This window comes from Cetorhinus maximus, chromosome 7 (assembly GCF_964194155.1).
Source record: "Cetorhinus maximus chromosome 7, sCetMax3.hap1.1, whole genome shotgun sequence".
Taxonomy (NCBI): Eukaryota; Metazoa; Chordata; class Chondrichthyes; order Lamniformes; family Cetorhinidae; genus Cetorhinus; species Cetorhinus maximus.
In genome coordinates, this window is record NC_135885.1 from 75,125,078 (window position 1) to 75,149,781 (window position 24,704).

The 24,704-nt window shown below is 45.0% G+C and overlaps 1 protein-coding gene across 1 annotated transcript in view; it reads left to right on the forward strand.

Moving 5' to 3' along the window:
* Positions 1 to 24,704, forward strand: part of LOC144682416 (coiled-coil domain-containing protein 81-like) — a 158,771-nt gene that overhangs the window by 109,934 nt on the left and 24,133 nt on the right. The window contains exons 8-9 of the mRNA XM_078544825.1: positions 19,431 to 19,551; positions 20,888 to 21,034. Coding sequence (XP_078400951.1) covers positions 19,431 to 19,551; positions 20,888 to 21,034 — 268 coding nt within the window. The remainder of the gene's footprint in view (positions 1 to 19,430; positions 19,552 to 20,887; positions 21,035 to 24,704) is intronic.

Consider the following 24,704-nt stretch of genomic DNA (forward strand, 5'->3'; position numbering starts at 1 on the left):
ACAAAGATGATAGACGATGGAAGGGCAGTGGATGTTATATACATGGATTTCAGTAAGGCCTTTGACAAGGTCCCTCATGGCAGACTGGTACAGAAGGTAAAGTCGCACAGGATCAGAGGTGAGCTGCCAAGATAGATACAGAATTGGCTTGGTCATAGAAGACAGAGGGTAGCAGTGAAAGGGTGCCTTTCTGAATGGAAAGCTGTGACTAGTGGAGTTCCACAGGGATCAGTACTGGGACCTTTGCTGTTTGCAGTATACATAAATGATTTGGAGGAAAATGTAACTGGGCTAATTAGTAAGTTTGCAGACGACACTAAGATTGGAGGAGTTGCAGATAGTGAAGAGGATTGTCAAAGGATACAACGGGATATAGATCGGTTGGAGACTTGGGCGGAGAAATGGCAGATTTAATCCGGACAAATGCGAGGTAATGCATTTTGGAAGGTCTAATACAGGCAGGAATTATACAGTAAATGGCAGAACCCTTAAGTGCGTCGATGGGCAGAGGGATCTGGGTGTACAGGTCCACAGGTCACTGAAAGTGGCAATGCAGGTGGATAAGGTAGTCAGGAAGGCATATGGCATGCTTGCCTTCATTGGCAGGGGTATTGAGTATAAAAGCTGGGAAGTCATGCTGCAGCTGTATCGAACCACACTTAGTGTTAGGCCACACTTGGAATATTGTGTGCAATTCTGGTTGCCACATTACCAGAAGGATATGGAGGCGTTGGAGAGGGTGCAGAGGAGGTTTACCAGGATGCTGCCTGGTCTGGAGGTTATTAGCTATGAGGAGAGGTTGGAGATACTCGGATTGTTCTCACTAGAGTGACGAAGATTGAGGGGCGAATTGATAGAAGTTTACAAAGTTATAAGTAGCATGGACAGAGTAGATAATCAGAAGCTTTTTCCCAGGGTGGAAGAGTCAATTACTAGGGGACATAAATTTAAGGTAAGAGGAGAAAACTATAGGGGAGATGTGCGGGGCAAGTTTTTTACGCAGAGGGTAGTGAGTGTCTGAAATTCGCTGCCAGAGGAGGTGGTGGAAGCAGGTACGATAGTGGTGTTTAAGAGGCAGCTTGACAAATACATGAATAGGATGGGAATAGAGGGATACGGACCCCGGAAGTGCAAAATGTTTTAGTTGACGGGCAATATGATCGGCGCAGGCTTGGAGGGCCGAAGGGCCTGTTCCTGTGCTGTACTTTTCTTTGTTCTTTGTTCTTGTTCTATCTCCTGATCTATTCTCTGTCCTACAGTATAGCTACTGTTAGGGGGCTTATAGACTACTCCCACCAGTGGCTTCTTTCCCTTGTTATTTCTTACCTCTATCCATATGGATTCTATATCTTCCGATCCAAGACCATTTCTTGCTATCGTACTTATTCCATCTCGTACTAACAAAGCTACCCCACCACCCTTTCCTTCCTGCCTGTCCTTTTGAAAAGTCACATACCCCTGAATATTTGGTTCCCAGCTTTGGTCTCCTTGTAACCACGTCTCCATAATGGCTATAAGATCTTACCCATTAACCTCTACTTGTTAAATTAATTCATTTAGTCTGTTACGAATACTACGTGCATTTAAGTAAAGTGCCATTAATTTTGCCTTTTTACCATTTTTCCCCCTTTGACCCTACTTGCTGCTGTTTTCTTTATGCTTGTACAGTCTGCCCCTTCCTGTCACACTCTGAGTATCAATACTAAATAGCTGCCCTGCAATGCCGCCATATCCTTTTGCTTTGTTAGCCAACGTATCCCCTCTCCAGTACCCCCCTCTCCCCATATTTAGTTTAAAGCCCTCTCTGCAGCCCTAGTTATTTGATTCACCTGGACACTGGTCCCAGCACAGTTCAAGTGAAGCCCATCCCAACAGAACAGCTCCCTTCTATCCCAGTATTAGTCCAGTGCCCTATGAACTGAAACCCATTCTTCCCACAAATGTCCATTGAGCTGGTAGTGAGTGAGACCCCTGTGAATGTGTGATGGGCTTGTGAGTGTGTTGGTTGAGAGTGATGAAATGGTTGACATGGATGTGATCAATCATCCTTATTCTACACTGGGTGGCTGACCTCTTCTGTGCAGCTTTGGCACTGACCACTGCTGCCACCACCTTCCAAGCCTTTGTGGTGAGGATGGTGGACCTCCTGCAGCCAAAAGACATTCCGGTGAGGTGTTACTGAACTTTGGTGCTGCCACCTTCTTGGCTTTCGGGGCCATGTTTTGAGTGAAGCAGTCCTGGACTGCAGACATTGAGCACTGTGCACGCGGCTGTGTACCCAGAGTGAGGAAGAGGTGAGCACACAGCATGGTGGGTAAATCAGAGGCTGCCCGCCAGTGATACAGCCTGTTTCCCGTTCCTGCATTATTAATGAGGTATGAGACGGACGATATGGTGTGAAAATCCGCCATTGCCGTTGGTGGGAAAAGCACCGATTTTTACACCCAGTGCCACACTTCATGCAATTCAAGGAAAATCCTGCCCATAGTTAAAGTGCAGAAATGTTAAATTGCAGCAGTTAATCAAAATACTGAACCTAAGCATGGTTTACAATTAAATGCTGAATGGTTCACTGGATTTTTGTTGCTTAATGAGGTCCAGAATCTTGTCTGATATTATTCATTTTTTCAAGCTCTTTCTTGAAAACCTCCTCCCCTGGGTCTAGTTGGGTGAAACATACTGTAAAGTAAGAGAAAAAGTTTAAGGTTGAAATTAGTCAGGGACTTCTAAAACAGGTGACAAGAGGCCTCTAAGCCAAACCCCTGTTGTAAAAAATTGCATCCTCTGCGTTGCCTGCAATAAAAGAGCCTGCCAGTTCTTTAGACCTGCAGATGCTAACAGCCAAAGACTTAACAAATAATGAATTTGTCACAACAAAAACAGAATTACCTGGAAAAACTCAGCAGGGCTGGCAGCATCGGTGGAGAAGAAAAGAGTCGACGTTTCGAGTCCTCATGACCCTTCAACAGAACTGAATTTGTCCTTTGGCTGTGGGCCTTATTTCACATTCCCTCTGGTATCTCAATACTACCTGGCAGTTTTACCTGCAAAATCAGGGACATACTCAGTATCTCCTATATGTAAAATTGTACGATAAAGCAGATTCAAGTTAATTTACAGACTCTATATGAGGTTATTCAACAATTCAGTCTCAATGAATGACAAGTCATTAGCGATGGAGGTCAGTATAACATTGTACCTACCATCATAATGATTCGTCACTTTTTGCTGAAACCAGTAGTGATTATCAAATGCTTTGAAAATGAATTCTAAGATTCGTTACCTTGCTATTAATTGCAATGTACAACTGCTCATTGGCCTCTTTGTGCTCCATATAGGAGGCTTGCTGACTCTGCCTGGATGGTGCTGGAGGTGCAGGCATCTCCAAACTCTTTCCTTGTGTTAAGGACAGAAGTAAAAGGGCAAACTGAAGTTCTTTCCACTCACCAACTGTCCGTAAACAGAGAGTGTTTTGAATTATTTTTAAAGTAAGCTGTGACGTGTGCTCCTGAACCCTCAGTTTGTGCGATCCAATTTGCTAATAACTCACACCAAACTTGCTTTATGATTAACACAGAAGGTTGGCTTATTCACACTCAAACCTGGGGGAGCAATGGAGCAATGTTCACAACACCCCACTGCGCGCACACACACACACACACAGAGTAAGGGAGGGGATAGAAAAAAATAAAGTTTCACAACTATGGATAGTAACAGTAAAAGAACCACAGAAATTAATATTAGTTCACATGATTATCAGAGTCAGAGTCCAATGAGGAGTTCTTTCACATAGGATCTCGAGTTCAGCTGGCTGAAGACCGGAGTGGGAGAGTTCTCCTTACAGCTGGTGCTGATATCGCAAGATGAAGTTGGTGCACAGAGACTGGTTCAGTTCTGCAGGCAATGGCAGGAAATCTTCCAGTAGAGGCAGGCTTCAAGGAGCAGGATGTTGTTCAGCCTAGAGTTCTGCTTCTTGGCGTTCACCGGTTAGATGTCAAACAGCAGACTGAGGTTTTGGGAAAACATGGCACAGCCCACTTTAAAAAAAACTCTGCTTCTGGACAGCTGGGGAGAGGAAAGAAGTGTTCACCGGGTGGATGTTAAACAGCAGACTGAGGATTTCTCAGTTCTCAAAGGAATATAGAGATTTCAAAATGTTCTCTCAAATCATGTGACCTTCTTTCTCCACAATGATTGCAAAAGGGATGTTTATCCTTTTTCTGGAACTAGCTTTGATGCCTGAACTGATATCTGGCAATGGCACAGTGGTATTGTTTCTGACTAGTAATCTAGAGACCCAGGGTAATGCTCTGGAGACCCAGATTCGAATCCTGCCACACCAGATGGTGGAGTTTGAATTCAATTCCAAAATCTGCAATTAAAAGTCTGATAATGACCAAGAAACCATTGCTGATTGTTGTAAAAACCCATCTGGTTCAGTAATGCCCTTTAGGGAAGGAAATCTGTCATCCTTACCTGGTTTTGGCCTACACGTGATTCCAGACCCACAGCAATGTTGAAATGGCCTAGTAAGCCACTTAGCTGTGACAGACCACTACAAAGTCCCAAAAAGGAATGAAACTGGACAGATCACCTGGTACGCACTGGAAACGACGATGGCAATCTCAGCCCTGTCGACCATGCAAAGTCCTCCTTACTAACATCTAGTGCCAAAAGTGGGAGAGCTGTCTCAGACTAGTCAAGCAACAGCCTGACATAGCCATCCTCATGGAATCATACCTTACAGATAATGTCCCAGACACCACCATCATCAGCCCTGGGTATATCCTGTCTCACTGGCAGGACAGGCCCAGCAGAGGTGGTGGCCCAATGGTATGCGGGAGGGAGTTGCACTGGGAGTCCTCAACATCGACTCTGGACCCCATGAAGTCTCATGGCATCAGGTCAAACATGGGCAAGGAAACCTCCTGCTGATTACCACAAACCACCCTCCCTCAGCTGATGAGTCAGTGCTCCTCCATGTTGAACACCACTTGGAGAAAGCACTGAGGAAGACAGGGGCACAGAATGTATTCTGGGCGGGGGAACTTCAATGTCCATCACCAAGAGTGGCTTGGTAGCGCCACTACTGACCAAGCTGGCCAAGTCCTAAATGGCATAGCTGCTAGACTGGGTCTGTGGCAGGTGGTGAGGGAACCAACAAGAGGGAAAAACATACTTGACCTCATCAACCTGCCTGCCACAGGTGCATTTGTCCATGACAGTATCGGTAGGAATGACCACCGCACAGTGGTTGTGGAGACAAAGTCATTCCTTCACACTGAGGATACCTTCCATCGTGTTGTGTGGCATTACCACCATGCTAAATGGGATAGATTTCGAACAGATCTAGCAACTCAAGACAGGGCATCCATGATGCGCTGTAGGCCTATCAGCAGCAGCAGAATTGTACTCAAACACAATCTGTAACCTCATGGCCCAGCATATCCCCCACTCCACCATTACCATCAAGCCAGGGGATTAACCCTGGTTCAAGGAAGTGTGCAGGAGGGCATGCCAGGAGCAGCACCAGACATACCTAAAAATGAGGTGTCAACCTAGTGAAGCTATAACACAGGACTACTTGCATGCCAAACAGCATAAGCGGCAAGTGATAGACAGAACTAAGCGACCCCACAAGTAACGGATCAGATCTAAGCTCTGCAGTCCTGCCACATCCAGCTGTGAATGATGGTGGACAATTAAACAACCCACTGGAGGAGGAGGCTCCACAAATATCCTCATCCTCAATGATGGAGGAGCACAGCATATCAGTGCAAAAGATAAGGCTGAAGCATTTGCTACAATTTTCAGCCAGAAGTGGATGATCCATCTTGGCCTCCTCTGGAGGTCCCCAGTATCACAGATGCCAGTCTTCAGCTAATTTGATTCACTCCACGTGATATCAAGAAAAGGCTGAAGCACTAGATACTGCAAAGGCTACGGGCCTGACAATATTCCAGCAATACTACTGAAGACTCGTGTTCCAGAACTTGCCGCGCCCCTAGTCAAGCTGTTCCAGTACAGCTACAACACTGGCTATGTGGAAAGTTGACCAGGTATGTCCTGCACACAAAAAGCAGGACAAATCCAAACCAGCCAATTACCACCCCATCAGTCTACTCTCGATCATCAGTAAAGTAATGGATGGGGTCATCAACAGTGCTATCAAGCGGCTCTTGCTTAGCAATAACCTGCTCACTGACGCCCAGTTTGGGTTCCGACAGCCACTCAGCTCCTAACCTCATTACAGCCTTGGTTCAAACATGGATGAAAGAGCTGAACCCCCGTGGTGATGTGAGAGTGACTGCCCTTGACATCAAGGCTGCATTTGACAGAGTGTGGCATCAAGGAGCCCTAGAAAAACTGGAGTCAATGGGAATCAGGGGGAAAACTCTCCGCTGTTTGCGTCATACCTAGCACAAAGGAAGATGGTTGTGTTTGTTGGAGGTCAGTCATCTCAGCTCCAGGACATCACCACAGGAGTTCCTCAGGTAGTGTCCTTGGCCCAACCATCTTCAACTGCTTTATCAATGACCTTCCTTCCATCATAAGGTCAGAAGTGGGGATGTTCGCTGATGATTGCACGATGTTCAGCACCATTTGTAACTCCTCAGATACTGAAGCAGTCCATGTCCAAATGCAACAAGACCTGGACAATACCCAGGCTTGGGCTGACAAGTGGCAAGTAACATTCGCGCCACACGAGTGTCAGGTAATGACCATCTCCAACAAGAGAAAATCCAACCATCGCCCCTTGATGTTCAATGGCATCACCATCACTGAATCCCCACTATCAACCCCTGGGGTTACCAGAAACTGAACTGTACTCGCCATATAAATACTGTGGCTATAAGAGCAGGTCCGAGGCTAGGAATCCTGCAATGAGTAACTCACCTCCTGACTCCCCAAGGCCTGTCCACCATCTATAAGGCACAAGTCAGGAGAGTGATGGAATACTTTCACTTGACTGGATGAGTGCTGCTCCAAAAACACTCAAGCAGCTTGACACCATCTAGGACAAAGCAGCCCACTTGATTGGCACCCCTTCCACAAACATTCACACCCTCCACTACTGACGAACTGTGGCAGCAGTGTGTACCATCTACAAGATGCATTGCAGAAACTTACCAAGGCTCCTTAGGTTGCACTTTCCAAACCCACGACCGCTACAACATAGAAGGGCAAGAGCAGCACACACGTGAGAACACCACCACCTGGAAGTTTCCCTCCAAGCCACTCACCATCCTGACTTGGAAATATATCGCCATTCCTTCACTGTCGCTGGGTCAAAATCCTGGAACTCCCTCCCTAACAGTGCTGTGGGTGTACCTACACCATGTGGATTGTAGTTGTTCAAGAAGGCAACTCACCACCTTCTCAAGGACAATTAGGGATGGGCAATAAATGCTAGCTTCTCCAGTGATGCCCACATCCCATAAATTATTATTTTTTTAACATTGCTGCCTTCACTGCCTCCTGGCTGCTTCAGGGCTGCCCTCACTGTCTCCTTCCTGTACTCACCTCCCTCCCGTTCCCTGGTAATGACTGCGAGTCTCCCGCTGCCCCGTAAAGGCAGCTCCTGTCCTCCCCAGTACCTGATGCCTCCCTCCCACTCCCCTTATGGCCGCTCCCATCCATCCCAGCACATGTCTTGCCCTCTCTGATACTCAACACTTCCCGACCTGGTCCTGATCACCAAATCTCTGGTTGGGTTGCTCGTCACCATTCCGACTGCATCAGGAGGTTCGATTGGAAGGATGACGAGTGACCCAACAAAGTGTGCGATGATTGGGAGGAAGTTGGGAAGCAGCGGGATGGAAGCATCAAGTATTGGGGTAGGCGAGGAGAGTACCGGGACAGATAGAAGCAGCTGTTAACGGGGAGCAGGAGGGAAGCATTGAGTACTGGGGAGGGTGGGAGCGGCCACTGCCACGGAGCAGGAGGGGCGGGGCTATCACTGGGGTGCAGGAGCGGACGCAGCTATTACTGGTGAGTGGGAACAGCGAGGATGGCCCACAGAGGGAAGGGTATTTGGGCAGCAAGGGGGTATCTTCCCATCTTGTATTTATATGTTTATTTCTTATGTTCATTTCTTGTATTTGTATGTTCATTTCTTAGGTTCATTTCTTGTATCTGTTTGTTCATTTCTTTGAGTTTTGTTCCACTTCTATCTGCCACTTTTTCTTAAATTATCCATTCCTATTGGGGGTTATCAGAAAATGTGAGGTATTTCCTAATCACTTTCAAGAGAGTGCTATTTGTGTTCTTAGAATGCTACCACTGAATTATGATTGGCACTAATATCATGGCAACCAAGGTACTTATAATGGCAACGGTTAATCCTGTTATGGCTCTTGTCATGCTTCTCGATGAGAAAAATTCTTTTGATATTTTGATATTTTTTCCTATCCTGAGAAATTTTCGATAGAATACAGTTTATGTTTTGCCATTATGTGACCCTTTGTGTGTGATTGCTCTCAAAAAGTCAAAAATCTTGAAATAGTTAAATGCACAGCATTAATGAATTAATTTACTTGTACCTGTGTAACACGTTCATATATGTGAGGTGGGAAGATAAATATCATTGTACTCTTTATAACAAATTGCAAACTTTATGTGAAAATGTGTACTGACACACAATGCCTTTTTACCTTGCACATTTACTCAGGCAGTCTTTTAACTGAGGTCACTCCAGTTGGCTTCAACTGGTACAGTTTCCATTTCAAAGATTTATTGAAGCAGCTACATGTCAACTGGCACCACTTAATTCCAATGGTTCCAGTTTGCCTGCCAAGCTGTTCCAACAGAAGTCAACTGGTTCCAGTAAGATTCAAATAGTTACAGTTGAAGTCAACTGGGCAAGTGAATCACAACTGATTTCCAGCTGTAATCGCCAGTTGTTCCAGTTGTATGCTGTTGAACCAGTAAACAAGTCAACTGCTTCCAGTAAGATTCAAATGGCCCAAGTTAAATCCAACTGGCCAAGTGGGGCTATCAACTGGCATCAAGTTATAATCTCCAGTTATTCCAGTTGCATTCAGTTACAATTAGTTGTGACCTGTTATGTTCAGCAGAAATCAGTTATGAACAGTTGATATTTCCAACTATTTCCACAGAGTTTTCCTTGAGGAGTTGTTAGAGTGCTTTTGAATTCGGAATTGGAAGTTCAACAATTTCAACAACTGTAGGCATTAAGAATAAACTTGCTTAATTGGTGTGTAATTGGAAAATGAATTTCAATACAGATAATTGTGAGATATATTTGGGCAAGAGGAATAAGAAGGCCACATATTGCTTTTAAAATAATGGCTTAGAGGAACAAAGGGATCTCGGAGTACAGATCACTTAAAGTAGCAATGCAGATTAATAATACCATGAAAAGGGATCATTTCTAGAAGAATTGAATTGAAAAGCAGAGAAGTTATGTTAAACAAGTTGTGTTCACAATTTATGCTTGTAGTACAAGATCATACTGCCAGACACTGTACAAAATGTTTGTCTTTTCATTAATAACAATAATATTGACCTTGTTTAGGCCACATTTGGAGTACAGTGCACAGTTGTAGTGGCCATATTGAAGAGGTTATAGAAGCATCGGAGAAGATGCTAAAAATAATTTAAAAGGATGATACCAGAACTGAGAAGCTATACTTATCAAGCAAGGCTGACTCGCTTAGTCTCTTTTTTAAAAAAGACAATTCTGAGGGGTGACCAAGTAAGAGTTCTTTAAAATTATGAAGACGTCTAATAGGATAGATATAGAGCAGGTGTTTCCACTCGTGGGGAGACCAAAACCAGGGGCCACAAATATAAGATAGTCACCAATTATTCCAATAGGGAGTTCAATAACACAGGTGAAACTAGAAAAGAGAAAAGAGCAACTGGGGGTTAAATTAAAAGGCAGTACCTCAAAGGTAATAATCTCTGGATTATTACCTGAACCACATGCAAATTGGCAAAGGGTAAATAAGATTAGGCAGTTGAAGGCATGGCTCAAAGATTGGTGTGGGAGAAATGGGTTTCAATTCACGGGACATTGGCACTAGTACTGGGGAAAGTGGGAGCTGTACCATTGGGACGGTCTTCACTTGAAGTGTGCTGGGACCCATATTCTTGCAAGTCATATAACTAGGGCATTATAGAAGGCTTTAAACTAAATAGTTGGGGCAAGGATCATGTGAGGGAAGATGTGGTAAATTAAAGGAAAAAGACAAGGCAAGAGAGCAAGGGTATCAGTAACGGTAATGACATTCAGGGTGTGACAGGAAGCGATAGAGTGTACAAATTTAAGCGTGCGACAATAGGCCAGAGTTTTCAAAAATTGTAGAAAGACAGAACTGAAGGCTCTGTGCCTGAATGCCCATAACATTCATAACAAAACAGATGAATTGTCAGCTCAAATATAAATAAATATGTATGATCTGATAGCCATTGCAGAGAAATGGCTGCAAGGTGACTGATGCTGGGACCTGAATATTCAAGGGTCTTGGCATTTTGGAAGGACAGGAAGCTAGGAAAGGGTAGTGGGGTTGCTCTGTTAATTAAGGACAACATTCATACAGTAGGGAGAGATGACCTTAGTGCTAGAAGGTCAAGGTGTAGAATCAGTTTTAGTAGAAATAAGAAATAGCAAATGGAGGTGGAAGTAGTTTATAGGCCTCCTAACAGTAACAATGCTGTAGGATGGTGTATATGGGAAGAAATAATGGAGGCTTCTAAGAAAGGCACTGCAATTATGATGGGTGATTTTAATCTACATATAGATTGGACAAACCAGATCAGCAAAGGTAGCCTGGAAGATGAATTCATGGAGTGTTTTCAGGACAATTCCTTAGAGCAGCACATTCTAGAGCCAATCAGAGGACAGGCTATTCTTGATCTGGTAGTGTGCAATGAGGCAGGATTAATTAACAACCTCATAGTAAAGGAATTTTACAGTATAGGTAGCAGTGACCATAACATGATTGAATTTTTCATTCAGTTTGAGGGAGAGAAAAGTGGATCTAAGACTAGTTTTTAAACTTGAATAAAGGCAATTAAAGGGTATGAAGACTGAGCTGGCTAAAATGAACTGGGAAAATAGATTAAAGGATAGTTCACGAGAAAGGTAGTGGGAGAAATTTAAGGAGATATTTCATAACATTCAGCAAAGGTACATTCCAGTGAGAAAGAAAGACTTTGGGAGACAAATGTGCCACATGTGGCTAAGTAAGGAAGTTAAAGATAGTATCAAATTAAAAGAAAAAGTGTACAATTCTGCAAGGATTAGTGGTATGTCAGAATATTGGATAGAATTTAAAAATCAGCAATGAATGATTAAAAAAGTCATAAGAAGGGAAAAATTAGAGTACGAGAGAAAGCGAGCTAGAATTATGAAAACACATAGCAAGAGTTTCAACAAGTATTTAAAAAGGAAAAGAGTAGCTGAAGTAATCTGGATTCTCTAGAGAGTGAGCCTGGGGAATTAATAACATAAAGTAAGGCTGAAGCGGTGAACAGATATTTTGTGTCCATCTTCACTGTGGTAGATATAAATAACATCGCAGGAATACTTGTATACTTGGGCCTCAACTATTTACAATCTATATAAGTGACTTGGATGAAGGGACCAAATATATGGTTGCTAAATTTGCTGATGACACAAAGAAAGGTAGGATAGTAAATTCAGCAGAGAACATAAAGAGTCCACAAAGTCGGTTAGAAAGGTTAAGTGAGTGGGCAAAAATTGGAAGATGGAATATAATGTGGCAAAATGCAAACTTGTCCACTTTGGCAGGAAGAATAATAAAGCAGTACATTATTTAAATGGAGAAAGATTGCAAAACTCTGCAGTATAGAGGGATCTGGGTGTCCTGGGGCTTGAATCGCAAAAAATTAGTATGCAGATGCAGCAAGTGATTAGGAAGGCAAATGGAATGTTTTGATTTATTGCAAGGGAAATGGAATATAAAAGTAGGGAAGCTTTGCCAGAATTGTTTTGGGCATTGGTAAAACCACAACCAAAGTACTGTGTACAGTTTTGGTCTCCTTACTTGAAAAAGGATATCATAGCATTAGAAGCAGCTCAGAGAAAGTTCACTCCACTGATTCCTGGTTTGAGGAAGTTATCTGATGAGGAAAGGTTGGACAGATTGGGCCTAGAGTTTAGAAAAATGAGAGGTGATTTTATTGAAACATATAAGATCCTGAGCGGAATTGACAGGGTGGATTCTGAGAGGATGTTTTCCCTTGTTGGAGAGACTAGAACTAGGGGACACACCTCAAAAATAAGGGTTTCCCATTTAAGATGGAGATAAGGAGAATTTTTTTTTCCCAGGGGCTTGTTGGCCTGTGGAATTCTCTTCCCCAGAGAGCAGTGGAGGCAGGGTAATTGAATATTTTTAAGGTTGAGTTAGATTGATTCTTGATTGACAAGGGAGTCAAAGGGTATGGGGACACACAGAAAAGTGAGAGTTGAGGCCGCAATTAAGTCAGCCATGATCTTATCAAATTGCGAAGCAGGCTTGAGGAGCCAAATGGCCCACTCCTGCTCCTAATTCATGTGTTTATATGTATGTCCTTTACCAAAAGACTGGTAAGAATGTGGAACTCACTTACTTATGGTAATAAGGAGTATCTGAGCAAGTAAATAGATGGATTTAAGGAGAAGCTAGGTAAGCACATGAGGGAGAAAGGAATAGGCTATGCTGATAGGGTTTGATGAAGAGGGATGGGAGTTGGTTCATGTAAAGCATAAATGCCAACACATACCAGTTGGGATGAATGGTCTTGTTTCTGTGCTGTAAATTCTGTGTAATACAGTTATGCACGTATTTGCATTACCGATGATGAGCATTTGATGGTGTCTGCCAGTATGATCTTTTGCTACAATCATAAATTTTGAAACTCTCAATACAACAGACATGTAAATAACTAAAGAGCTTCAAATCCTAAAGATTCTGTAAAAGCCATGAAGGAACATAGTAATGGATGAAAGAAATCAGCTAATTTTAAGTAACAAACACAACAGTGGACATTCAGCAGTTCTATTTGTTCATAAAAAAATGCAGTGTTATGTTAGTATGAACATATCATGCATGGAATTTAGTTTGAAGTTGTTAATTATTGTAAGAATTGTTATGTCTTATCATTAAACTTTAGTGAAAATCTGAGGAGCAGTTGATACTTAAAGTACTGAACTGAAATTTTCATAATTTAAAAAAATGCTATAATGATCAGGAAAGGAAGCTTAGAACTTTCTCATTTATCTACACATAGGGCGGAATCATCCAGATTTGCACAAAGTGTGGTAATAGGTGTGAAAAACGATGTTTTACCTGCCGGCCGCAATTGTGGATTTTCGCGCCATATTGTCCCCTGGTGTGTGGCACCACATTAATAATGCATTAACAGGAAACATGCCAGACCACTGGCAGGCAGGCTCGGATTTGCTTGCCACACTGTGACCTCAGTGCTTCCTTGCTCTGGACGCCATATTTAAAACGCACCAGAGCACAACCTACTTCATGTCTATAGGCCAGAACTGCTCCAGGCAACAGATAGCCCTGAAAGCAAAGAAGACAGCAGCCTCCAGATTTAGTGACGCCTCTCTGGATGCAGTGGAAGGCCGCCATGATGTCCTCCACCCCTGCTCTGGTCGCAGGAGGTCAACCAGTGTCATCAGTCCGGCCTGGGAGACGGTGACAGTGGTGGTCACTGCTAACGGAGCACCGAGGCGGTCAGCCATTCAGTGCAGGAAGAGGATGAATGCTCGCATTCATTCCGCCACAGTAAGCCAACCACCTCATCACTCTCAACTCACACACTCCCAAACCCATCACACATCCACTGGGACCTCTCACTTCAAGGGACAACACCACTAACTCTCACATCTCCATCAGGCTCATATGCCCTGGAGCTCACATTCTCATCCCGTCCATGGCTCTGCTCACCATACAACCATTCCACACAGTGCCATGCGTCCTGCTCACACTCTGTCCATCTGTTTTCATGCAGGAGAAGCTGGCTTACAACAGCAGGGAGAGGTCCCAGACCTGGGGTGGAGTACCCCACATTAGGCTCCTCACTTTGAGGAGTGTGCCATCACATTGACTAGTGAGGACGTGGACCGTTCCTGCAGTGACGCTGAGGTCAGTGGCAAACACCCACATGAGGATCCTGCACCACATCATCCCTCTCTCAACGCACTGAGAGAGCCCTCTCTCCTGCTTTTGACTCTACTGCCATGCACTAATTATCTATACTTTGGTTCACAGGGAACTATGCCAAGTGACTGACGCCCTCAGTCAGCCAATCCCTCAGCTCCATCCAGGTCCTCAACTCCAGCCAAGAGGACACTTCCTCCATTGAAGAGTAGTAAATAAACAGCCTGGAAGACCCATCACAGCACTTACGCACACCCTCCACCAGAGCAGAGACACACACCTCAGTGGGACCGAGATCTAGAGCCAGCTCGGGTTCACAGTCTGGTAGCCATCCCCCAGACTCGTGTCCGCAGCAGGAGGAGGCAGGTTCAGCCAAGCTCCCCAGCACTAGGAGGACTGCTGGGGAAGAAGCATCTGTGAGGCTGAGTCAGCTGACAGTCCTGGATTCGGTCTTCCAACTCATCATGGTGAGTCAGCAGAAGATGGGGGAATATCACACAGAGCAGTTGGAAGCCCTCAACAGAGTGGCATATGTGTCAGAGGAGTGCATCCGCCTGCTCTCTGATGAATTGATGCCCACATGTGCATGTATGGAAGTCTCCATGGGATGGATGGCAGAGGCCATGAAGGCCCTGGTCCAGCGGAATGCTGAGATGCATTCAGACCTGCACTCCATCGGCGTAGCCATGGGCGAGTTCCTGCAGTGGCAATGCAAGAAGAAAACGGGGCACCTCGACATCCCTCCAGGTGCTCCTTCCCTTCAAGGAGTCAGGGAAGGGCCCTCAGGCACCCAAAGGGAGGAGGAGCGGCAGCTGGACACCCCTGGGTCATCCAATCAGGAGCCTTAGAGGCTGTCCGCTCCCTTTAAGTCCCTTTTGCCTGTGACCCCATTAACCCCATGCTCTGTCATCACAGATGGAGCAGCTGGCCCACAGGAGGACAGCCAAAGCAGGAGGAACCCTCAAGGCCTCGGTTCTCCAGAGGATGCATGCCAAAGTCATCAGAGGCAACAGGACCAACAATTGCACAGCCTTTCTCCACCTCTGATATGGATGTCGGGGCAGCACCTGGAAGAAGTGGAAGGCCTAGAAAAGTTAAGAAATTCTGATCACAAGTGTTTGCACCTGTGAACTGAAAATATATTCACTTTCACTGAATAACGTGTAATGTTGCCTTTCAGCTTCATTGACAGGCTTCACGAGTCCTCCCACTGCATCACCCCACTAGCAGTTCAGCTGCACGCAGCTGGACCACAAGTGATTCTGGAGGGAGAAGTGTGTGTATGGCAGGGCATTTCAGAGCCTCATGCAAACACTGTCTCATACACACGGAGCCTTCTCTACCACGCTCATCTTACTGTCCTGAGCATTTTCAGTGCTGCCTCCTAGGGTTCTCTTTCAGTTGTCTATCTGAGCTGACCTGCATCTGATTGCACTCCCATGTAGCACCTGTGCCCATCCAACACGAGGCTCCACTCAATTTCGATTTCAACAACCGTGGTCGTGGTCACGTATCTTGTCAGCTCCCCCCATCCTTTCTCCTCCCCCAGTCACCCACATCCTTTTCCCCATCACTGTCGACCTTCCTGGCATTACCTTCTGCCTCCCCTCTGTCACCTATCAATGCAAACCCTTTTCTTTCTGGGATGTCCAGGTGAACCTGCACGTTCCCTACCTTCCTGAGAATCCCACTCCCATCCACATTGATCTCCCCGACATTCTCCTTCCCACCCCGAGGATCAGTGTCTGCCTCCGTGTCCCCACCAACCACTTTCACCGTCCCTTCTACCTCCACCAATACATCCTCACCCTCCCACCCTACCAGCTCCCTCTGCCCCCTCTCACACTTACCATTCCCTCCTACCATGCCCACCCTCAGTTCGCTCCACAGGAGACAGCCATTGGCTCCACAGACCCCTCCCTTGCATATTCACCTTTACTCCCTACTCCACGCTTACTCCCTCCTCCACCCGGACACCTTCCCCCGTCCGAACTCCCTCCTCCCCATGGATACCTTCTCCCCTCCGAGCTCCCTCCCTTACACCTAACTCCCTACCTGTTGCATTCTCCCCCATTACACCCCCTCCCTCCCACACTTCCTCCTACTCCCTCCAAACCTCACCCCCTTGACACCTTTGTGTCCCCCCTCCCAACCTCATCCCCCTCTCCCCCCCCCCCCCAGGCTGATACCTCCGTCCCCCTCCCCTGACCTCAAAACACACCCCCTCCCCGCTCGCCCTGCACACCTTCCACTCCCTGGCACACCTAGACCTTCCTCTCCCACTCACCCCCATCCCCGTACACCTTCCTCTCCCACTCACATCTAGACCTTCCTCTTGTCCCCCACTTCGTCGATCATCCATAGCAGCCCATGGCCAAGACCATGATGTTCTGAAGCAGACGTCAATCATCAACGAAGACCACTTCCATGAGCTGCTTCGTGGCGGAGTCATGTCCGTGAGAATCCACCCACCATGCAATGCATGCATTCCTCCATGGTCCAGTAACTGTAGGACTCCAGCACCTTCTTTTCTGCAGATGCCCACGATCTGAGCAAGGCCCTCAAGGTGAGACCCGACTTCTGCATGTCTCGCTTGTCCAGACGTGTTCTGGACTGGCGTGTTTTCCCACCAGCGTAACGGTAAATCGCGCATGGGGGAATAGTTCCAGTCAGGCCTTACTTTGCATCTCATTACTGGGATGCAAATCGGATTCATGCCGGCCCCCAACAGGACTCGTGTTCTGCCATGGCGGCCACCATCAGATGATCTGCTGTGATTTCATGCCAGTGTGAAACCAATTTCTGCTCCTCACGCCGAATTGTTGTCCCCTCCACCTCCACCCGCCATGATGCCCGCCGCCAACGGGACCGGACAATTCCGCCCATAGACACCCCATTTCAAAATTGTCTTTCAGCTCAGGGTGAAAGTCATTTAGGGAATGATATTAATCTCTCTGACACCTTTATCATCAAAGTAAAATATTTTGATCTGAAAACTAGAAATCATTATTTCATATTAGTTAACTTAGCTAATTTGAGAAGTAGTGTGTCTGTTTGCCACAGGATGCTGTGGGGAAACACTAACTGAGATATCCTGAAACTACTTTTTTATACTGGCTGCAACTGACATTCTTTTTAATATAATGTACAGCTATTTTAAGTGCTAGGGAATGTTGTGATGAACTTAACTTACAGTTTCATTTTTTCATAATTAAATTAGATGTTTTCAGCTCCCTATAGAAGCAGCACTATTTGGTAGTTGATTAAAAGGTGTTGTTATGACCAGGATGGGAGGAGTGCGTGAATTATCAAGCCCCACTACTCCGCAGGCCATACCATTAATTTAAATGTTTAATTTTCGTACTGAAATGGCTTATTGTGTACCTATACATCTGGACCCAGAAGAAAGAAGACTGACCAGGCTTCTTTCAAAAACAAAGGACAAACAGATAGAGTCTCTCTGCAGATGGGCTTTAGAGGATGGTAGTTATAAAACAAAGGATCAGGTCTTCAGTGTCTTGATGCTGTCGACCTGAAGTACTCTCTTGTGCAGATGGGCTGCTGGTCCCTGTAGATGCCTGTAAGTTCCCACCAACTGTCCAGCTTTGCAGCTCCAAATGTAGACCAGTTACACTCAGACAAGGGTTCTCTGGCCACAGGTTGATAGCCACATACAATTTCAGGCAAGGTAGAGAGAGTGAGACCGTAAGACCATAAGACATAGGAGCAGAAATTAGGCCAGTCGGCCCATCGAGTCTGCTCCGCCATTCAATCATGGCTGATAAGTTTCTCAACCCCATTCTCCCGCCTTCTCCCCGTAACCTTTGATCCCCTTACCAATCAAGAACCTATCTATCTCGGTCTTAAATACACTCAATGACCTGGCCTCCACAGCCTTCTGTGTCAATGAATTCCATAGATTCACCACTAAAGAAGTTTCTCCTCATCTCTGTTCTAAAAGGTCTTCCCTTTACTCTGAGGCTGTGCCCTCGGGTCCTAGGCTCTCCTACTAATGGAGACATCTTCCCCACGTCCACTCTATCCAGGCCTTTCAGTATTCTGTAAGTTTCAATCAGATCCCCCCTCATCCTTCTAAACTCCATCGAGTATAGACCCAGAATCCTCAAACGTTCCTCATATGTTAAGCCTTTCATTCCTGGGATCATTCTCGTGAACCTCCTCTGGACCCTCTCCAGGGCCAGCACATTCTTCCTGAGATACGGGACCCAAAATTGCTCACAATATTCTAAATGTGGTCTGACCAGAGCCTTATAAAGCTTCAGCAGCACATCCCTGCTTTTATGTTCTAGTCCTCTCGAAATAAATGCCAACATTCCATTTGCCTTCCTAACTACCGACTCAACCTGCAAGTTAACCTTAAGAGAATCCTGGACTAGGACTCCCAAGTCCCTTTGCACTCCAGATTTCTGAATTCTCTCCCCATTTAGAAAATAGTCTATGCCTCTATTCTTCCTACCAAAGTGCATGACCTCACACTTCCCCATGTTATATTCCATCTGCCACTTCTTTGCCCATTCTCCTAACCTGGCCAAATCCTTCTGCAGCCTCCCCGCCTCCTCAATACTACCTGTCCCTCCACCTATCTTTGTATCATCTGCAAACTTAGCCAGGATGCCCTCAGTTCCTTCATCTAGATCATTAATGTATAAAGTGAAAAGTTGTGGTCCCAACACTGACCCCTGCGGAACTCCACTAGTCACCGGCCGCCATCCTGAGAAGGACCCCCTTATCCCCACTCTCTGCCTTCTGCCAGACAGCCAATCTTCTATCCATGCTAGTACCTTGCCTCTAACACCATGGGCTCTTATCTTACTGAGCAGCCTTCTGTGCGGCACCTTGTCAAAGGCCTTCTGGAAGTCCAAGTAGAGCCTTCCTTTCTCAGCTTTTTCTCAAACAAAGCTGCCTTCCAAAAAAGCAGATTCGCAACTTAACCTTTTTTCTCTCTCCCATGTCTCCTTTTTGTCTCCCAGCTTTATTAATTAAAGTGCTTTGCAGCTCAACACAAACAAAACAATTCCTACTCAAGTACCATACAGGTCAGGTGATTTCTTGGAAGAGGCCTGCTTGTTGACAGTTCCAACCTTAAAAAAAATCCCAGGTCCTTCCATTTTGTAAAAGAAAAATTTGGTCTAGAGAGATATAATTCTAACAGTGTCGCATCTTGCAGTTTTCTGCAATATGTTTTATGTAAGAAAAGTGATTTAGAATAATTTCATTTAAAGTGGAATTTTGGATTGGATTTTTTTTTTGATACATCCTTAGGTTGTCTTCTCCATATCGTTCTTCATCCTGTCAGCCTGGCATTCAACACACAAATTTGCAGGCACTGAAACTTAAAACACCACCAGCCACTGCCTGCTCTGACCATTGCAGGGCAGGACAGGTATGTACTTCTTTAAATACTGAGGCATCTAAATGGACATATTTTATTACTTGCCATAAAGCCATTAGAGTATTGTAGACATGGTAGAGCACATCCGTTACAATATATGAATGTCAGTGAACCAACATTTGATCTTGAGGGAGTTCTGGCACATACAATTTCTGTTAAAAATAGTGCTTGAAGGCATTGGAACTATCCTTTTCTTATGATTGTCTATGCTATATGTTCATTTTCATAGGGAACTATGGTACCAAAAAAGGGGCAGAGACCTATAACAGTGACTCTCTAGCCCGTTTGGGTATAATGAGCATTTCTAATGGGCTGACGGTGAGCAGAGGAAACTGCCACCTGAAAGTAGATGGGAGCTTTATTAAAATATTCAAATACTGTATCCAGTCACACCATATAAACATGTGTCTAGAGTTACTTGGCACTGGGCTGTATATGGAAATAAGTTTAAAGGGCATATAAGATTCATCCAATAGTTTTCCTGCCCCTTCAGCTTTGACAATGATTTCTAATCAGCTCAGATATCTTTCAGAGGTTTTACTGTCCCATTATGTAATGCGCTCTGCCCAAAGGCAGGTCCTTGGCTCATTGTCTGCTGTTGCTTCATCCTGAGTCATTCTCTTGACAGTTTTTGTCAGTGGTGGTTTGCCATTGCCTTCCACACTCAGGGGCAGGGCAAGAAGACAGGTCCCAAGTTTACCCCAGCCACAATGAGAATTAAACTTGCACTGTTGTCATTATTCTGAACCACAGGCTAGCAATTTAAGCTAAATGACCCTCCATTTTGATATATTCCTTTAATTGTCCCCAACTCTTTAGCACAAATTTTAACTTAGGGCATGAATTGGGCAGACAACAAACTCCCAGGATGTTCTCATCATAAAGCCTGAACCATTTTAAGTCCTAGGCCTTATTTTAATATGATTGACGGGCTGCTCTCCCAATCTGATGACGATTTGGACAGCCCTCCCACAGGACATGTGCAGCTTCCAATGAAATTCTCAAGGCCTACTTAAAGCATCTCATAATGAGGTTGCATCTGCTGCTCATGTTTTTGCTTGTGCAACTTTCTGACAAGACGGATGAATCAAAAGGCTGGTCTCACTTTTCAGATGCCTCCTTGGCCTTGGAGGTATGAGTAGACAGAGTGAAGGCACAAACTGAACAAAAATGTTCCGGAGAAGGGGGTCGATGCAGAAATGTTTATTGTTAAATATACAACATTTTAGTGTGCACTAAAATGATCAAATGTGTATTTGCAAGATATTGGAATGTGTCTTAAAGAGGAGAGTGAACTGAATATATTTGCTGCTGTATTGTGTTGCAGGAGCTGTGCTACCTTTGCATGCAACGAGCTCTAAAGAATTTTCCTATTGATCTTTCGGAGAACAGGAGAAGAAAGGAAGAGGAGGATGAACAAATATTGCAGCAATACCAGCAAATAAAAGATCAGGAGGCCCTCTTCCAGCAGCAGGTATATAACAAATTATGAACAACTTGTTAAATGCACAATTCTATTGACGTATGCAACCAACACACCCATAATGATTATTTTAGTGATAACTTGGCTATTTCGCAAGGGCTTTCTATAAGCAAACTAAGACCATACTATGTTTGGGCAGGGTGTATAATGGACAACTCATCCAATACTAGCAGTTTCATGTTCTGCCCCCTCATTCAGACTGATTTTTCTTCTCTCCACTTGGGTGCTAGTTGGGCACATTGTACCTAAAGTGCATGCCACTGGTCCTGCCTCTGCATGGATTTGCGGATTCTAGTTATGTGCTTGATCCTGATGTAGCTCTAGCACAGCTTGTACCCAACAGGGCCCATTGACATGAAGGCACAGGATAAAGTCTGCAGCTGTTGCGGGCCTGAGATATATGATCTGATATATGGTCTGATGTATACAAAAAAGGGGACTTATCTTGTGGGCCCTCTGTCTTTGACGCCTTCTCCTATCTATCTCAAAGACCATCCACTTCCACCTCATTAATATCAGCCACTTCTGCTCCAACTTCAGTCCATCTTCTGATAAAAAAACCATCATTCCTTTATCATTTCCAAACTTGAATATTCCAATGCTCTGTTGGCTAGCCTCACTTCCACCACTTTAGCTTGGATGTATGTGGCAGGGAAGGAGCTCCAAAAGGTCTTAAAGGAAGTAAAATAGAGTAGTCTAGGCATGAGAAGTGCAACTTTCCTGTTAGTCTAGAGGAGAACTCCTGTTCCTTCTGGCCTAATAAAGGAAAATTTTAATTTAACTGGAGGACTTCTTCATCCTTTCCACCAGCTGTGGACCTGCTCAGACCCTAGTTTAGCATTTATACATGTCAATAGCAGTAAAGAAGAATACTAGGCGTTCAACATAATGAGACCAGTCAGCAGAAATGGGGTCAAATGGTTCAAGATGCCCAAACCACAGCATACACGATGACTAAGGAGACTGCGCTTTGAAACAGCTTTCAAGGTAGTGGCAAAGTAACGTAGCTGGCTTTCCGTGGCTTTCTTGATTGCCAGCAATTGATCCAGTTTATCCTCATTGCCTGTTTAATGTTTTTGGTTATCCATTTTGCTTTGTCCGGCGAACGCTAGCTGTGCCCTTGATATTAACACATTAGTTGGTGCTTGAAACAATATAGGCAGAAAGGCCAATTAACTGAACAAACATTGGTGGCTTATTGGAACTAAGAACAGAGCCCTAACACCATGTGAGCTTCTTCAATCACCTCCAGCTCTAGACTTACAGTTACCTAAGTAACCCACGCTGTGTAGTGATTGGTCAATACAGTCACATGGTTAATTAATTACATTCTCTTAAAGGTGCATAACACTCCAGTTTACCACATCCCTCCCCCTTTACTTGAAGGTACAGTTAACAAGCTTCACAACATCCCAATTACTTACATGAATAACTATTTACAGGTTAAGCCGCTCAGGAGGCTTCCTCGGATGTGTGGAGTGTGTTGCTCAATGGCCACGGCTGGTTTTTCTGAGACCCCCTTCTCAGGGGTCAACTGTCCACCAGGCTCTTCAGTAGAAGCGGGCAAGTTTGTGTCTTTGACCCAACAGGCCCCACCAGTACTTCCAAATTCTGTGACATTTCTTCTACATGTGGTGCAGAGTCAAATGCAAATGATGACGGCATTCCTTCTTGTGGGATGTCTCTCTTCTTCAGAGATGATCCACGTGTCATCTAATTATTCGGCCGTTTACCAATACATTATAGGAGAGAAGTCCTGACATGGCACTCACTTCGCCTAATAGCCATTGGGCCCATCTCCAAAGTTCTTCACAAAAACTGTCTCTCCCACTTTAAAATTTTGTTCATGATTCTGGTCATCATGTCTAGCCTTCTGGGCCTCTTGGCTTCTCTCCACCCTCCCCCCTAAATTCAGCCTGATAAGAATTCGATGGGTGTGGAGAAGTCTCTTCATTAGTAATTCAATGGGGGAAGTACCAGCGATCGTGTGTGGTATCATCTGGTATGCGAACAGGAACTGTGACAATCTGATGGAATCCCCATCCAGCTTTTTCATCCTGGACTTAAAAGTTTGGACAGCCTGCTCAGCCAAACCATTAGAGGCGGGGTGCTAAGATGAGTTTTTGATATGAGTTATTCCGTTGAGGGTTGTAAACCAGTGGAACTCTCCACTGGTAAATTCAGTCCCGTTCTCTGACACGAGCACCTCTGGCAACTCATGCACTGCAAAACTCTGTCGCAAACAGTCTATGGTGGCAGCAGACGTGGGTAACTGGACTTCATAGACATCCATCCACTTGGAGTGGGCGACTATTAGTAAAAGGAACATCGTGCCCAAGAAGGGCCCCACGTAGTTGACGTGGAGGCACGTCTATGGCTGCCCTGGCCATTCCCAGGGGTGCAATGGAGCTAAGGGGCATAGCTTTTGTACCTGCTGGCATTGAAGACAACTTTTGACTAGGGTTTTGATGTCTGCGTCCATCCCTGGCCACTACAAGAACTGTGCGCGAGCATCTTCATCCTACTAATGCCAGGGTGAGCCTATGTAATTTGGCCAGTGATGGCCTTAGCCCTCTCAGGGGCATGATAACCCTTGCCCCCAAGGGCAATATGCCGTCCTGGCAGGTGAACTCATACCTGCAATTGAAATAGGGCTTCATGTCATCAGACTTTGGCTTGCCTGACCATCAATTCAAGACCTGCTCCCGGACATGAGATAAAAGTGGACCTTGGCTTGTTCACTCACGGATTTGTTTGGCCTGGATAAGGGAGAAATCCAAAAAATTTAGTACTAAGACAAGTTCCTGGGGAATTGGAACCTTCACGTTGTTATCTGGCAGGGAGGCGGCTCAGCGCGTCACCAATTATGGTCTGGCTTCCTGATCGATGAATAAAAGTGTATTTGTAAGCAGTCAATATCAGTGCCCACCTCTGGATGCGAGCAGATGCGATGGGTGGGTATCGCCTTATCCTCTCCAAATAATCCCAGCAGAGGCTTGAGGTTGGATATAATGTGAAAATGGTGATCGTGGAGGTATTGATGGAATTTCCAAACACCAAACACAACGGACAAGCCCTCCTTCTCAATTTGAGAATATCGTCGCTCTGCAGCACTGAGCATGCGAGATGTATAACCAATGGATCGTTCAGAGCTACCCGCCATCAGATGTGAAAGTACAGCTGCTACCCCATAAGAGGATGCGTCGCAAGTTAAAATCAATTATTTTTTTGGGTCAAAATGGACCAGTAGGGCCGATGATCTTAACAATTGCTTTACCTTCAGAAACACATCCTTGTGCGGAGCTTTCCAAATCTATTCATGGTTTTTGTTAAGCAATGTGTATAACGGAGCTAATACAGTTGCTAGATTTGGGAGAAATCATCCATAGTAGTTTATCATGCCTAAGAAGCCTCTAGTTTTTCTTGGTGTAGGTGCCTCGCAAATGGCCTTGACCTTTTCTTCCACGGGATGCAGGCCCTGCGCGTCGACCCTGTGGCTTAAGTAAACTAACTCTTTGGCTTGGAAAAATAATTTTTCTTGTTTCAAATGTATCGCTGCTTGTGAGAAACATTTCAGCACCTCCTCAAAATTTGCTAAGTGTTCTTCGTCAGTTCGTCCAGTGACTAAGACATCATCCAGATAAACAATGACATGGGGCAG